This window comes from Notolepis coatsorum (assembly GCF_963971535.1).
Source record: "Notolepis coatsorum genome assembly, chromosome: 17".
NCBI classification, from domain to species: Eukaryota; Metazoa; Chordata; class Actinopteri; order Aulopiformes; family Paralepididae; genus Notolepis; species Notolepis coatsorum.
The window spans coordinates 40,450,771-40,467,349 of NC_140181.1; the positions used below are offsets into that span (position 1 = coordinate 40,450,771).

At 41.6% G+C, this 16,579-nt stretch overlaps 1 protein-coding gene across 1 annotated transcript in view; it reads right to left on the reverse strand.

Annotated features, from left to right (window-relative positions):
* The window catches only part of ccdc30 (coiled-coil domain containing 30), a 90,373-nt gene extending 74,098 nt beyond the window's left edge, over positions 1-16,275 (reverse strand). The window contains exons 1-6 of the mRNA XM_084332985.1: positions 16,205-16,275; positions 13,767-13,949; positions 8,247-8,367; positions 5,529-5,719; positions 4,439-4,528; positions 133-207 (exon numbers count right to left, since the gene is read on the reverse strand). Coding sequence (XP_084189111.1) covers positions 133-207; positions 4,439-4,528; positions 5,529-5,719; positions 8,247-8,367; positions 13,767-13,949; positions 16,205-16,225 — 681 coding nt within the window. The 5' untranslated portion in view covers positions 16,226-16,275. The remainder of the gene's footprint in view (positions 1-132; positions 208-4,438; positions 4,529-5,528; positions 5,720-8,246; positions 8,368-13,766; positions 13,950-16,204) is intronic.
* Between the last annotated feature and the right edge of the window lie 304 nt (positions 16,276-16,579).

The following is a 16,579-nucleotide window of genomic DNA, read 5'->3' on the forward strand; positions in this document are numbered from 1 at the left end:
CAGAAAGAAAAACACCACAGTGGTCAAGCTAACATCAAAGGAAACTCGTGTAGCTCTGAAAGAAGACAGTGACATTATTCCAAATCTGGGGTTAGTTGGTGGTTTCTAGCTGTAGTACCGTGGGGAACCTACAGGGGCACTAGTGTTGTTCTGAGCAGACCTGCGCAGCCCAAACAGCTTTCTCCATGGACTCTGAGTTGGACCCTGCTGAGGAGAGAGACCAGTGGATGTGGATTCACACAACTGTCAAACAACTGCCTGCTAGCAAAATTTGTGCAAGTCCCGCCTCCCTTAGTTACTGTTGCTATGCCCAGCAAACTTTCAAGATGAACTTTACTACAGTAGGCCTCAGCGAAATACCACAAGATGTGAAAATAACATTCCCCTCTAGACACTCATGATAGTGTAAGTCTGTATAACAAGTTCCACAACAACACCTTTCAGTTTCAACCATTATTTTACTTTATTTTACTTCATCTTCAAGCACATGTCACATCAGACTGCTTTCCGTTCCTTTGTCAAGTAAAACCTCTTTCAGAGTGGTGTCAGAACACTGATGTCGGAGGAGGTAGTTCCTAAAGACAATAAAGACTGGTGGATTGTGTGCCAATCATTATTTTGCAAATTAGTTTGTCCGAGGGAAGCAACAGTTGTGATTGGAGGATCAAGAAAAGAGGGAGGGGTTTGAGATAGGTAAATTGTTGCACCTATGAGTCTCAGCAGGAATCAACAAATTTTCCCTTTCCTTTACAAACTCTCACCTTGGTCATGTTAACTCTCTAGGGGTGTAACGGTACACAGAAGCCACGGTTCGGTACGTACCTCGGTATTGGGGTCACGGTTCGGTACGAGTTCGGTACAACAGAAAAAATATATTTATAATAATTATATAATTTTTTTTTTTTTTTTTATATATTATATTTATGATAATAATAATAATAATTATTAAATAGAATAATTTTCTATAGGCTTGCCGTGGTAGTCAGTGATACTGGTGTCATTCTGTGTTCAGGCATTCACTTGCCTACTGCCCCTTTAACAACTTATCCTTGCGCATCCTTAAGTTTCACTTCCAGAGAGAATTAACTTCACGACGAGACTGATACTAGAGAACAGATGACATGTTACTTACAACAATGGCAGAGGATTATTTGGATTTAAACACAATGGAGCTCAGATGATCTGTCCGGAAAAGTTTTTATTTTTTTTTTGATTGTGGGGAGAATGTTGATGTGTTTGTTGGCGCGTGTGTGTGTGTGTTGGTGACGCTTGTGTGTGTCTTTCCATTGGTTTCATTTGGTTAACGTTATTAAGCGAACAAGAAAACGACCCTGCAGCTGTTCCAATGTAAATGTGCCTTTCTCGTGCACCTTCGCCCGCTCTGAAGTCGGAGAGGGAGGGATGCGGAGCGTTTTGCGCGCGCTCCCGACTGCGTGTGTGGGGTGCTCCGTGTCCCTCTCTCTCCCTCTCTGTCTCTCTCGCTCGTCACAGTCTGTATCCCGACTGTGACGGTGTGCCGCGCGCTGTTCTCGCATGTGCGACTGGTGTGTTTGTGCTAGGGCTGCAACTAACGATTATTTTGGTAGTCGACTAATCTGTCGATTATTTTTTCGATTAGTCGACTAATCTAACGATTATTTCTGTCACACCCTCCACCTCTGCTTCCTGTGGGCGTGGCTCCTTTTCCGGGCTCTTAGCAGACTTCCTAGCTTAACATAACAGACTGACAGTAAGTTTGGGGGAACTAATGGGATAACTGGGGTTGCAACAAAAGTGCAACTAGGGCTAAAAACACAATGAAATAAAATAATTATAATAATAATAAATAATATATCCTTCTTAGCAGACTTCTTAGCTTAACATCCCAGGGAACTAATGGGATAACTGGGGATGTTGTTTGCTCCTGACAAGAGTCTCAAAGTCTGGGGTGATGGTAGACAAAGCAACTCTGAGGTCATGCTCAATGTCCAATCTGTTCCTCTGCTTTGTCTTCAGCTGGACCAGAGCTGAGAAGCCACTTTCACAAAGATAGGTAGTGCAATTTTTTTATTTAAAATCTTTTTCTTTTTTTTAATACAACGCATCGACGCAAAAATTCGGCATCGACGAGTTTTTATGATCGACGTCGTCGATTATGTCGACTAATCGTTGCAGCCCTAGTTTGCGCTGAGGCGTATTCGTCGCATGACGCGCGTACCGCACCGTGATGGCCGTACCGTAAATTTGCGGGACGAATACACGTACCGTTACACCCCTATCTCACCTTGATCATGTTAACTCCTCTCACCTTGGTCATGTTAACTCCTCTCACCTTGGTCATGTTAACTCCTCTCACCTTGGTCAGGTTAACTCTCACCTTGGTCATGTTAACTCCTCTCACCTTGGTCAGGTTAACTCTCACCTTGGTCATGTTAACTCCTCTCACCTTGGTCATGTTAACTCTTCACCTTGGTCATGTTAACTCTCACCTTGGTCATGTTAACTCCTCACCTTGGTCATGTTAACTCCTTGGTCATGTTAACTCCTCTCACCTTGGTCATGTTAACTCCTCTCACCTTGGTCATGTTAACTCCTCTCAACTTGGTCATGTTAACGCCTCTCACCTTGGTCATGTTAACTCCTCACCTTGGTCATGTTAACTCCTCTCACCTTGGTCATGTTAACGCCTCTCACCTTGGTCATGTTAACTCCTCTCACCTTGATCATGTTAACTCTCACCATGGTCATGTTAACTCCTCACCTTGGTCATGTTAACTCCTCACCTTGGTCATGTTAACTCATCTCACCTTGGTCATGTTAACTCCTCTCACCTTGGTCATGTTAACTCCTCTCACCTTGGTCATGTTAACTCTCACCATGGTCATGTTAACTCCTCACCTTGGTCATGTTAACTCCTCACCTTGGTCATGTTAACTCCTCTCACCTTGGTCATGTTAACTCTCACCATGGTCATGTTAACTCCTCACCTTGGTCATGTTAACTCCTCACCTTGGTCATATTAACTCCTCTCACCTTGGTCATGTTAACTCCTCTCACCTTGGTCATGTTAACTCCTCTAACCTTGGTCATGTTAACTCTCACCATGGTCATGTTAACTCCTCACCTTGGTCATGTTAACTCCTCACCTTGGTCATGTTAACTCCTCACCTTGGTCATGTTAACTCCTCACCTTGGTCATGTTAACTCCTCACCTTGGTCATGTTAACTCCTCACCTTAGTCATGTTAACTCCTCTCACCTTGGTCATGTTAACTCCTCTCACCTTGGTCATGTTAACTCTCACCATGGTCATGTTAACTCCTCTCACCTTGGTCATGTTAACTCCTCTCACCTTGGTCATGTTAACTCTCACCATGGTCATGTTAACTCCTCTCACCTTGGTCATGTTAACTCCTCACCTTGGTCACGTTAACTCCTCTCACCTTGGTCATGTTAACTCCTCTCACCTTGGTCATGTTAACTCCTCTCACCTTGGTCACGTTAACTCCTCTCACCTTGGTCATGTTAACTCCTCTCACCTTGGTCATGTTAACTCCTCTCACCTTGGTCATGTTAACTCCTCACCTTAGTCATGTTAACTCCTCTCACCTTGGTCACGTTAACTCCTCTCACCTTGGTCATGTTAACTCCTCACCTTAGTCATGTTAACTCCTCTCACCTTGGTCATGTTAACTCCTCTCACCTTGGTCATGTTAACTCTCACCATGGTCATGTTAACTCCTCTCACCTTAGTCATGTTAACTCCTCTCACCTTGGTCATATTAACTCCTCTCACCTTGGTCATATTAACTCCTCTCACCTTGGTCATATTAACTCTCACCTTGGTCATGTTAACTCCTCTCACCTTGGTCATGTTAACTCCTCTCACCTTGGTCATGTTAACTCCTCTCACCTTGGTCATGTTAACTCCTCTCACCTTGGTCACGTTAACTCCTCTCACCTTGGTCATGTTAACTCCTCTCAACTTGGTCATGTTAACTCCTCAACTTGGTCATGTTAACTCCTCACCTTGGTCATGTTAACTCCTCTCACCTTGGTCACGTTAACTCCTCTCAACTTGGTCATGTTAACTCCTCACCTTGGTCACGTTAACTCCTCTCACCTTGGTCATGTTAACTCCTCTCACCTTGGTCATGTTAACTCCTCACCTTAGTCATATTAACTCTCACCTTGGTCATGTTAACTCCTCTCACCTTGGTCATGTTAACTCCGCTCACCTTGGTCATATTAACTCTCACCTTGGTCATGTTAACTCTCACCTTGGTCATGTTAACTCCTCTCACCTTGGTCATGTTAACTCTCACCTTGGTCATGTTAACTCCTCTGACCTTGGTCATATTAACTCTCACCTTGGTCATGTTAACTCCTCTGACCTTGGTCATGTTAACTCTCACCTTGGTCATGTTAACTCTCACCTTGGTCATGTTAACTCCTCTCACCTTGGTCATGTTATCTCTGGTATTCTGCATGCTCTCTCTCTGCTGTCGAAGCCCATCCTCCATGGTGTGGCGGGTATGCTCCAGCTCATCCTGTTAAAAAGGACAGAAAAGGTCCATCTCTCCAGATCTCACCTAATAATTAAATGTACTGGTTATTCATCATCTGGCCTCATTGCTCACTCCAAAAACAAAACAAATACTGAATAGTTATGGGACAATAAGGCCATATACCACCATGATATTAGTATCTAAATAAGTAGTGGTGGAAGAGATCTACCCTACTGTTGCACTTGTTGTAAATCACTCTGAATAAGTGTAAATGTAAATAAACTGTATTGGAAATGGAAATATGACAGGGATCAAAACTGGATCTCACACCGACTGCTGTGAAACATTCTAGAGAAACACGGTTACGTATGTATGCCTTCAATCTCCACTCAGATTTTAAATCAAGCATCATGTGAGGAATCCACAGGAACTCCCTCGTCCCTCTCTCTCCCAGCAATGTGTGGCGCCTCGCCACTGGTTGGTAAATGGTTGGTGTGGATGGGCCATTTGTGTGACATCATGCTGTGAGCTTTATTAACCCCCCCAATCCCTCGTCTTCCGCTGTGATCGATTGGCCACCGCCATGTAGTGACCTGTGACTCGCGAAACACCGCTCTGTTTTTTTCTGGCAACCCCATGCAGTAACACCTGCTGGAGCCCAACACAACTACCACCATTCAGAAGAAGCAACTACCCTCATTCAAAAGAAGCAACCACCTCCATTCAAAAGAAACAACTACCCCCATTCAAAAGAAGCAACCACCTCCATTCAAAAGAAGCAACTACTCCCATTCAAAAGAAACAACTACCCCCATTCAAAAGAAGAAACTACCTCCATTCAAAAGAAGCAACCACCTCCATTCAAAAGAAGCAACTACTCCCATTCAAAAGAAACAACTACCACCATTCAGAAGAAGCAACTACCTCCATTCAAGAGAAGAAACGACCTCCATTCAAAAGAAGGGGAACTGTTTTTCCCCCCAAATTGTCTTGATTAAATGTGAATGAGACCATAAGCCGGTAGGTCAGTCAGTGGCGTTACCTGGAGGTGGACCTCCCTGAGGTTACCAGTGATGCTCTGGGTGTCCAGCCTCCTCTCAATGGCCTCCAGCCTCTCCAGCAAAGTGGCTCTCTCCACCAGCAGGTAGGCCACCTGTTCACTGGGGCTGGTCAGACCCATCTCCCCCAGCCCCTCCTGGGCCAGCATCTCCAACATCTCCTTTCTCTGGTTCTCTGGAGCACAGGGAGAGGTTCCATTCACATTCAGCTCAATCAAATACAGATACAATTGGTTGATGATGAGACTGAGAGTACATTTTATAACTGATTGAATAGGACAATTTTCAATGTTTCAATACGGGAACGTTTTGATTATATTTAAAAGGCTTTGCCATTGTTAAAAGAAATAAGTGGAATTTCGAATATAGTGTTCTTCCCCCTTCCTACTGTATAAGAAAGAATTAAAAACGCATTGCAACGAGAACAGAGGTTATTTGTTGAATTTATGTGTATTACAAAACCCTTGCAATAAATGTGTCTTAAATGAATGAAAAGCATACATGCTCTGGATATACAGGTAGCATATATCGTGTGGATGATATGACTTGTATTCTGCTTATATAACTTCGAAATTCCACTTATTTCGTTTTATAATGTCAAAGCCTTTTAAATATAAATCAAAACGTTCCCGTATTTCTGCAATCTATGCGCAAAATAATAACGAGTTGAGTTCTAACAAATAACGTATTACATGCTGGGTAGGCTGATAGAGTAAACTGTAAATGAAATAGCCTATAACATTATAAACAAGGATAGGCTATAATAGCAGGGTCTTCCCAACCTTTATTCCCCAGAGCCCCACGATTCCTGGGAGACATATAGGAATATGATATGATATAAGGTATACTGGTCCGTCAGCGAGGAGATAGACCACAGAGGATAGCCATTAAATGCCATTTGAGAATATAGGCTATTAATGCAAAACGATGGCCTATAGCCTATACATATTATTTAATGTTTTCATAAGCGTAAAGATACAGCTAGATTAACGATCAAGTTAGTTTACTGTGCAGGCTTCGCAGGGCTGTGCCATGTGCCCCCCCCCCCCCCCCGGTAAGAGAAACCCAATGGAAAAACATGCACAACAACAGATCGCTAACGCTGTCACATCCGTGGCGAAGACGGGCAGGAGCACTTGGATGGTCCCCGGGCGTGGCTCACGCCACAGCCCTCGTCTGCTCCCGGCTTCCCTTGGGGGGAAGGACGACGTGCGTGTGTGTTCCGGTGTGTGTGTGTTAAAAACTAACCACTGTGTGTGCCACTAAAACATTGAGTGTCGTTGCATGCCGAATAAAGACCTCTGCGACAGGTCCTGCATTATTATATTATTATTATATTATTTAGTGGGTACAACTTTGTCTAATGCCTTGTCTCCATTAGCCAGGGTTTAGCCATCATGTGTGTCGGTCTGGCACACAGTGAGCGTCCCCATTGTCTTTAGAACCTGGCCAGAACTGGCTGGACCCTGACTGAGACAGTCACCTTTCACAACCTGGCCAGAACTGGCTGGACCCTGGCTGAGACAGTCACCTTTCACAACCTGGCCAGAACTGGTAGGACCCTGGCTGAGACAGTCACCTTTCACAACCTGACCAGAAATGGCCAAAGCCGGCTGGGACTGTTGTATCATCATAATTTAGCTTGTGTAGCACAGGCCTAGCCACCGGAGAGTTTACAAGAAACGCAATGGAGACACAACCCCAACTAAACCATACCATGCTAGACCGTGGCTAGCCCCAGCCAGTCTGGACATAGCTAATGGAGACAAGGCATAATTGTCAAGCTGTCTTTATACCTCAATACTACTGACAAAGAGCAACCTGTGAATAGGCAATACATAAGACAATTGATACCCCTCACTACTTTTAAGGACTCTATCGCAGAGTTGTTTACACACACCTGCAACCGTCACCCAGCCTTTTAACCGGCATGTAAATTGTCTGTTTTGCTTCATGTCATAGATACCTTGTAATTTTATTTGGTTGTTTTATGCATGTTTTAATTATTTCCCTTACCTCTGTGATGTATGTATACTTTGTGTCCAATAGTGTTATCTGGATTGTTCTTTTTGGTATATTTATTTATAATTTTTTTCTATTCTAGTGATGTATTTACATATTTGTTTCCCTTTTTCGCTGTTACCCTTCGAGGGGCCCTTTTGTCCTCTCACCAGGCCATCATTGTAAATAAGAAGTTGTTCTAAATTGACCTGCCTGGTCAAATAAAGGTTAAATAAAAAGATTTATAAAAAAAAGAATGACATGCAGTTGAACTGTAGTATTACAAGAATTACAGCATTAATAGTAGTACTAGTACTAAAGGTGCTATTTGTAAGATCTCCAATGGTTTGGAATGAGGATGATGTGGACTCAACTCAACCACATAAACATTTTGTGAGATAAATAGGTAATGGTTGAGTTTAAATGGTCCTCATTGAAGTCAAACCATTAAAGAAAAACATGCGTATTTCACTAACCTTTTTATGTGTTTGAGTCTACATGGTCCTCATTCCAAACTATTTGTTATCTTAGAATAGCACCCGACACCAACGGTGTGCAATGGCTGTATAACAAAGACATCTTTAGTGTCTGAAACTTTTATGAGCACGGTGTGCACGGTGTATGTCCAAAAACATCCTACTTAGGGGCCATGCAGGAGAGCAGACTGGGCTGTAACATAATGCTGCCGTTGTCTAGTTTACCTTGCTGGAGTCTGGTCTGCTGGAGCTCCATCCGCAGCTGCTCGTTGTCCCTCTCGTACTCTGCCGTCAGAGACTCTCGCTCCTCCAGCAGCCCGCGGATGTGCTCCACGTAGCTCTCCACCTAGCGACAGACACAGACACATGAGTACAGAGAGGGGCCTCCATTGTGGCTAACGCCAACGCTTCACGGAGCACGATACGTGGCAAGTAGGGCTGCTCGATTATGGAATAAATCATAGTCACGATAATTTTGTATTGATATTGAAATCATGATTATTAAACACTGCATTTACAACACAAGACGACATGAGAGCAACACGGCATGCGGCACAATAATAGTTTGATCTCGATTATCTTGTTTTCATGATAGTGAGAAGCCTAAATCGTAATTGATATTGAAACTCGATTAATCACCCAGCCCTTATGGGAAGACACAGAAGCAGGTTGGGCGCAGCTGGGCACTTTTTTTCCTTTATACCAGCTACACCTGTTGTTGTTGTTTTTTACCAGCTGCACCTGCTGTTGTTGTTTTTTATCAGCTGCACCAATTTTTTATTTATTTTTTACCAGCTAGACCTGTTGTTGTTGTTGTTGTTGTTGTTTACCAGCTACACCTGTTGCAAACACATGTGAATGAGCCGAGTTGTTCAGAGCAAGGGACAGGGCGACACCTTTCAACCACCAGTTCATATGTTGTTGAACACATGTCAGAGCTCATCAAATTTGAATGTTTCAATATCCTAACAATGATGCAGTCTCTTGGGTTTTGTACTATTTTCAAAGCTTGGTTGTAGGGTGTATAATTAATTGAGGATACAAAGGACTCACATATCACTCATTCATATTATTCACACCTTCAATCATATTCGTATATGTACATTTATATTGACTGATAATCTGTTTATGTATACCAGGCTAGACTAGGATTTAAGAGTAATGTATATTTGTAGAGGGTATACTTGAGTTGGCTATTTATATTTGTATTGTACCTAGGGTAGACTTAAGATAGTCAGTATATTAAGGGTGGGCTGTACATAGTATATATATGTCTCACCTGTTCACACACACAGATCCAATTGCAGATGAGATATTTTTATATAGATTTTTTTCTTATATAGTTTATATCCTATTCTTTATTCTTATATTACATTTGTATTGTATTCCTATTATCCTGCATGTACCTCTCCTCCCCTCCTGTTGCTACTATGACACCCTCATTTCCCAACAGGGATAAATAAAGGTCTACCGGTATGTTATATTATCTTATCTTAAATGAAAGAAAGTCAATGATGGAAGAAGCGTGGCCGTAGCTCCCATTGACTGCCAAAAACGAGTATACTCGTTATTATGATACTAAACAGTCCCCCGGACCTTGTGTGTGATCCTGGTAACCCTGAGATAATTACAATTTAATAAGAACCTCTTTTTTCGGTGCAAAAATGTCACCCTTGTCTTATCTTTTTTGATCACCTTCAGGGCCATTGTTTTCCCTGAGTGTGTTTGGTCGATGTCTGCACCTAGGTATTTAACACAGTCTCTAGACTCGACACTGAAGCCATTACAGCTGATCTCAAGTCGGGAGCATTCCTTTAATTTATGTTTTGAGCTTTTTTCAGTTTTCAGTTTTTTTCCCCCAGCTGTTTTCAGTTTTTCCAAGGTGAATCGATAATCTGTTGTCAACTAACCATTTGTGGAGGCTTTTCAGCTCCCTACTGAGACCGGCTTGAATTTCTACTGTGTCGTCTCCAGACACCAGAAGTGCTGAGTCATCAGCATACAGTAGTCTGCAAGAGCAATGGAGCGAGGATGCTGCCTTGCGGCACCCCACGTTTTATTTCATTATATGAAGATGCGACACCATTTATGTTCACAACCTGGGTCCTCCCAGTCAGGTACTTTGGAGCTACATTCCAAACAGTCTAGTGTTGTTATTTAGTTGCAGTGCCATGTTTGGTCACTAAGTGGCGCTCCATTGTTTGTACCTGATGTAGCTACAGGTTTCATTTGATTTAACCTGAGCCAGTATATATAGTTTTATAGTATAGTACATAGTCGATAGCAGTGTAGACATCATAGTATGTCTACATAACAGTGTATACATATACTATAATGTACACTGTATTGTAAACATTGGACATATTGCACAATCAAGGTTATAATTGCACATTACATGTTACAACTGTTGAAAAATAAATATTCATTTTGAATTGAATCCTCTCATTCTACAGAAGTCTAATGTGTTATTGTTATGTAGCGCCCCCCCCATGGTGGTTTTGTGAATAGAACAATTGTATGTATGGTCATGTTACCTTTGACCTGGAAATATATAGGTGTCAGACGAGCAACAAGCACGAACTGCGCATGCTGCGCACAAAACACGCAATATCTCGCGTTCTAGAAAATGAGCATGGAATTTATTGATACGGGACGCTTTTTAGCCTGGGATTGCACAGGAACGGAAGTACTGTATGTAGAAATAAACGGTTTGTTCCCTGTTGGAGTATAAATATTGGCTTTCAAATGAGCCATAGTATTGTCTCCATAGCTATAATATTAGAATATACGATGGGTCTCTGCAAACATCGTCAAAATGGTCTGAAACACTGGCGCCAGGGAGTACAGATGGGAAAACAGCGTGGCAGTCAATGAGTTAACACTTTAACTGCCAGAAGACGAGTTTAGGCGTCCTTCCCCGCCATGCTCAAGTTGCCGAAGACGCCGTAACTCGTCTTTGATATCAATATTTCAAAAATCTGTGATCGGATTCATATTTCCCATCCGCTGGCCTGAGACCCACCAAAAAGCCCCACTGAACCCTCTAGCGGTTCAAGAGCGCCATCTGGTGGCCGATCGGCGCAATCGCCAAACAGGAAGTTACTTGGACGATGTGCTGTTCACCCATAATACTTCCGGGCACTCTGTATAGGTTCCGGCACTCTAGCTCGTCACAATACATAGCGATCCGTTGCCAATAACTCGATAAACAACATGATTTGGACGTATATACTATTATACAAGCTGGAAATGGACCGGATATTTTTACATCCCATAATGGAAAACTGTCTACCCCACGCTGATCGCCCAACGGCCCGCGGAGACTGGGGTGAGTTTTAGCGTGTAATATTTCCGTGTTCGACACTAACTGCTATGATGAACATTTGACCCACATTAGATGAATGGTATAACGCTGCCCACGGAATTATAAACGCCCCCTCGCCCATCCGGTCAACATCAGATGACGTGTAGTAACTTCCAGAAGTCCGTCCAGTTGGATTTTTTTATATCGCGCCGATTGCTATCAAACTGTATTTGATCATCAATATAATGCATTTGGGGCTATAAATCACGTTCTGGAGAAAGCTGCAGAAAGAGATGAAAACATACTTATACTTTAGATCATATTTTAGTATGAATATGTGAATGAAAAAGTTTAACGTTCATACACCCTGAACAATACATATAGGACATTGAATGGGCCCTAATAATGGCAATTTAGCAATAGAATTAAAAAAGTTATAGCCCTGCAAAGAAGGGGAACTTCTCCATAGACAAATAGAGCTGGCAACCTATGGTATATCATGAATTTAGCCTTAGGCAATCAAAGTGTTAAGCACGAGGAGGGAGCAGCACACATTGTGAAGTATGAATATACCAGGGGTGTAAAGTACTTGAGTAATTGTACTTCGTTACAATACTTAAGTACTGTTTTGGGGGATTTTGTACTTTACTCGAGTATTATTAGGTTTGTATACTTTGTACTTTTACTCCATTACATTTCAGAGAAAAAAAAACATACTTTTTACTCCTCCTTACATTTAAAATGCAGGCCTACAAAGTACAAAGTACAAATCTCACAGGTCCAACCATTTTAATTAGTATATTTTAATTGTTTATCTGGCCGAACTAACGTTAACGTTATTAATCCTGCGACCACAGGTAAACAGCCAATCAAATCCCCATCAATGGAAAATGAACCCGCCCATACCCATGCTGATTGGTCCTTGTGCAAGACTAGAAAGCGGGGATCTTTGATTAAACACCTGCTATCAGAAGAATAGACAGTCAGATCCGCATTATTCTGTGGTTAATATTGTGATATTATTCAGGGTACTCCAGTATTCTGTCTTTAATATTGTGATATTATTCAGGGTACTCCAGTATTCTGTCTTTAATATTGTGATATTATTCAGGGTACTCCAGTATTCTGCCTTTAATATTGTGATATTATTCAGGATAATCCAGTATGCTGTGGTTAATATTGTGATATTATTCAGGATACACCATTCTGTTTTTAATATTGTGATATTATGCATGTTGTGATGTGAATGCCGTCCATGTTAGTTTACCTTCAATGGAGAAGTGCATTAAATAATTTTTATGCAAAAAAAGTGTCCTCTGTTCTTTCATTTCAGCATTGTCTATCGCAGAACACATTCCATTGTGGGCAGAGTGTATGCTTGGTTTCATTCCAGCCTTGCCTAAACACCAGCTGATGATTTCACTAATTGGCTCACCTCTCCAACTAACTCACCTGGTGCAATGTATAGTTAAAATGAAAACTTGGCCCATGATGGAATGAGTTTGAGACCCCTGGTCTATCCCTTTAAAAAAATTACTTTTACTTTTTAGTACTTAAGTACATTTAAAAGTAGGACGTTTTTTACTTTCACTCAAGTGTGTTTTTAGCCAGATACTTTTACTTGAGTCAGATTTTGAGACGGTACGCATACTTTCACTTAAGTATAATTTCTGGGTACTTTTTACACCCCATATACCTCATTAAGCATGAGGCAGCAGCAGCACACATTGTGAAGTATGAATATACCTCATTAAGCACGAGGCAGCAGCAGAACACATTGTGAAGTATGAATATACCTCATTAGCCATTCTTTAGAGACAGGGATCAAATAGCAGATCCCCGCCTGCCGTCTGTAACCGGCTAGTCCATGTCCATTTAGACTATGTCTTAGGGAACTACTACCAGTTTTGTCTTTTAGTTATTTTGGTGAGCCGTTTCTGTTGTGGTCATGGCTTCTCTGAAGGATGTTCTTCCTTGAGACGGTGCTGAACAAGAACTTTTGCTAACCTGGCTAAATGTCTTTATTGACAAGTGAATTGTGAAAAACAGACTTGAAATACAAGTGTTTTCCATGCATACATAGATTTATTTGTGGCGGCCCGCCACAATATCAGACAAACTCACCACAAATAGATTTATATATATATATATATATATATATATATATATATATATATATATATATAGGCATATATAGTCTGTTCCACTGTGTATCCAACGCACCCCAGCAAGCCACCACCACTAATAACCTAAGAACCTAACGCACCCCAGCCAGTCACCACCACTAATAACCTACAGTAAGAACCTATCACACCACAGTCAGCCACCACCACTAATAAACTAAGAACCTAATGCACCCCAATCAGCCACCACCACCACTCATAACCTAACGCACCAGTGGTTACATCAACCTCGTAGGTGAATGCAGGCCCATGTCTCACCTCCTTCATCTCGTTGGCCTGCTGGGTGCGGACGTTCTGCAGCTCGAGGCCAACCGAGCTCCGCTCTCCCTCACTGTGGACCAGCTGGCGCCAAAGGTGGCACTGGCTCTCCTCTGCACTGGCCCCGGGAGCCAGGCCATCTTCCTGGAGCCGCACAGCGACCTGGTCCAGCTCCGTCCGCACCTGGAGGTTCAAGGACGACAGGGTTTTTACCAGGATTTTAGAAAGGCTGTTGGGGGCATCATTAGTGGTAGGGTGGTAGTTTATTAATATGTACTGTTGGACTGTAATAATTCCATGTACGTAAAAAAAAAAATATTAGAAATGTAGAATGTAGTTTGAACTTGCAAATTCCATACAAGAAATTAAAAAAATTAAAAAAGAATTATAAAAATAAAGAGGCAATTAGAACCCATTCAATAGGTTCTCTATGGAGGAGATATATTGAAGGAATTTCCTTTATTTGTCAGAAACACCCAAGATTTTAGACAGGGAAAACCCTGGAAGAGGCATCAAACAGGTGTCCCATCAGTATATTTAGTGTGAAATGCAATTCACTACTTTTGCATGCATTACTGTGTATGTAGCAGACTGTGCATTTGGATATATGTACCATGATATTGTCATTCTTTCGTCCATATAGCACTTGGCGTATGGTGGCAGCAAACTGCAGTGTGATTAAAAGGGCTCAACATCAAGTTTGACAGTAGAGTGGTAATCGGATCCCTCGTGTGACACATGGAAGAGGGGCACAAGCTCAGAAGGGCCTGCTGCCAACGCTAAACACTTGTTGTCGAATTCAATACGGTAATTTGCAGGCCCTGTAACTCGAGTGGGCCCCTCACTCAACGACTAGACTACTACTACTTGGGTGAGGTCACAGCACCAGCATGCTCGCAGTCAGCTCTCACATGCCTGAGAAACCATGCAGAGTTGTCTACAGTATGTTGTTACGCTACTAGACTGTAGGCCATTGTTGTTTCTCCAGCGTTCATTGAGCAGCTATGGCCCCCCACTAGGGTTAGTTAGACTGATACATTGGTTATTAAGAATGGGATATCGGCCCGTTTGATCTGATGGATTTTTTTTTAATGTATTAATTTAATTATTCACTAATGTTTTTTTAAATAACCAGTATTGTTTGTTTGTTTGTTTGTTTGTTTACTCAGTTTATTTGATCAGGGACAGTGCATATCAATAAACAGTTATACATTTATAAATGAATACAAATTTAAAACTGTAAATATGCCAACATTAGCAGGCTTGCTAGTTTTCAGTTGTCCCTGGGCTAGATGTTTAGAAATAAACAGAAAAATACATTAAAGGACATCAAAGGACATTAAAGCTAATATAAACACTATTTAAAACATATTCTGTACATTCACTCAGTCACTAGGCATTCATGGCATGCATCTAAAAAAATAAAAAAAAATAAAAAAACAGTGTACCGACTTGTATGTTACCTATATCCCGTCGGTCAATTAGCCATCTCTAGCAGGCAAATTTTCTAAGCTAGTGCGAAGATAGTGGTATTATATGAAACTACTGTATCAGCCAGGTATCAGCCAGATACCAGCCATTATAGCCATATCATGGTAGCTCTCCAGCAAAGTGGGTAGATATTGCTCCAAAGTTAAACTAGCTTTTGATGAGAGTAAAATGGGCAGGGCCATTTTCAAACGGGTTCCTTGACCTCTCACCTCTAGATATCTGAATGTGAATGGGCTTATTGGAACCACACAAGTCTCTTCTTTACAGCCATGCTTATTTTATGCTAGTCCTATGCAGAATTACACCCAAACCATGCAGTTACTTTTGCATGGAGTAAAAATAGGTTGTTTTAGCCTCTTTTTTTTTCAAGTAATATATGTATACTATATACACCATAGTATATAATTATATGTATAATATAATACACTTTGTTCAACAGTAATACATCACGCCTCCAGTACATATCTTTGTCACAGCTTTCCAAATTTGAGGGATCCAAATATCGGTATCTGCCCCAAAAATCCAGTATCGGTCATGCTCGAGTTTTATTTAAAGTTAATAAAAGTTAAAGTTATTTGTAATATGGTGTATTTTCCTCTCTTTTCCCCAACATAAATATTATATAATACATATTTTCAAGTTTAAAGATATTAAATATCTGCACAAATGATTAGCCATCGCAACTTGCAAAAGTGCAAAAACGTTTTGGAGCTGCAACTCTAGACCTAGAAAGGGAATATGGACTCATCCCTGCATCACTACTACAAACATTTCTGGGCTAATAAACGCTGTATGATCATGTTGATGAACTTGGGAGAATAACAAGCTAGGTTACTCACAAACAATTCAAACCTTTAATTTCCAATTAATGGTTTTGTTGTCTCTGAGCTGTTCGTGAAACTGGCTGACATTATGGATAACAAAGGAAACTCACACTGGGTCATTACCTCTTCATGGTCCATGGTCATGCACTACGACCCAGGAAGTTGCATCTGTGATGAATTGATGAACTTTTCTCCCAACAGCAAAAGCAACAACAATACCATGTAGCAGTGCAGCCTATGTGGTGTCAAGCAGGTGGAATATGGGTCTCCAATCCATGTCATAGATGAGTTAAGTCCAAAAGGCTCAGAGCTCCTGGTCCTCTTCGTCCATGTCTACTTCTCTGTGGGTTCCCTGTGAATAATGACTGGGGCTGTGCAGTGCAGGCAAGTTGGGACCTGTAAATTACAGACAAGCTACTTTCTAAGATTAGAATAGCAGCCTTGGCTGAGCAGCACTGGCACATCCCATAGAAGATGGTGTGCTAAACTGCACCACCT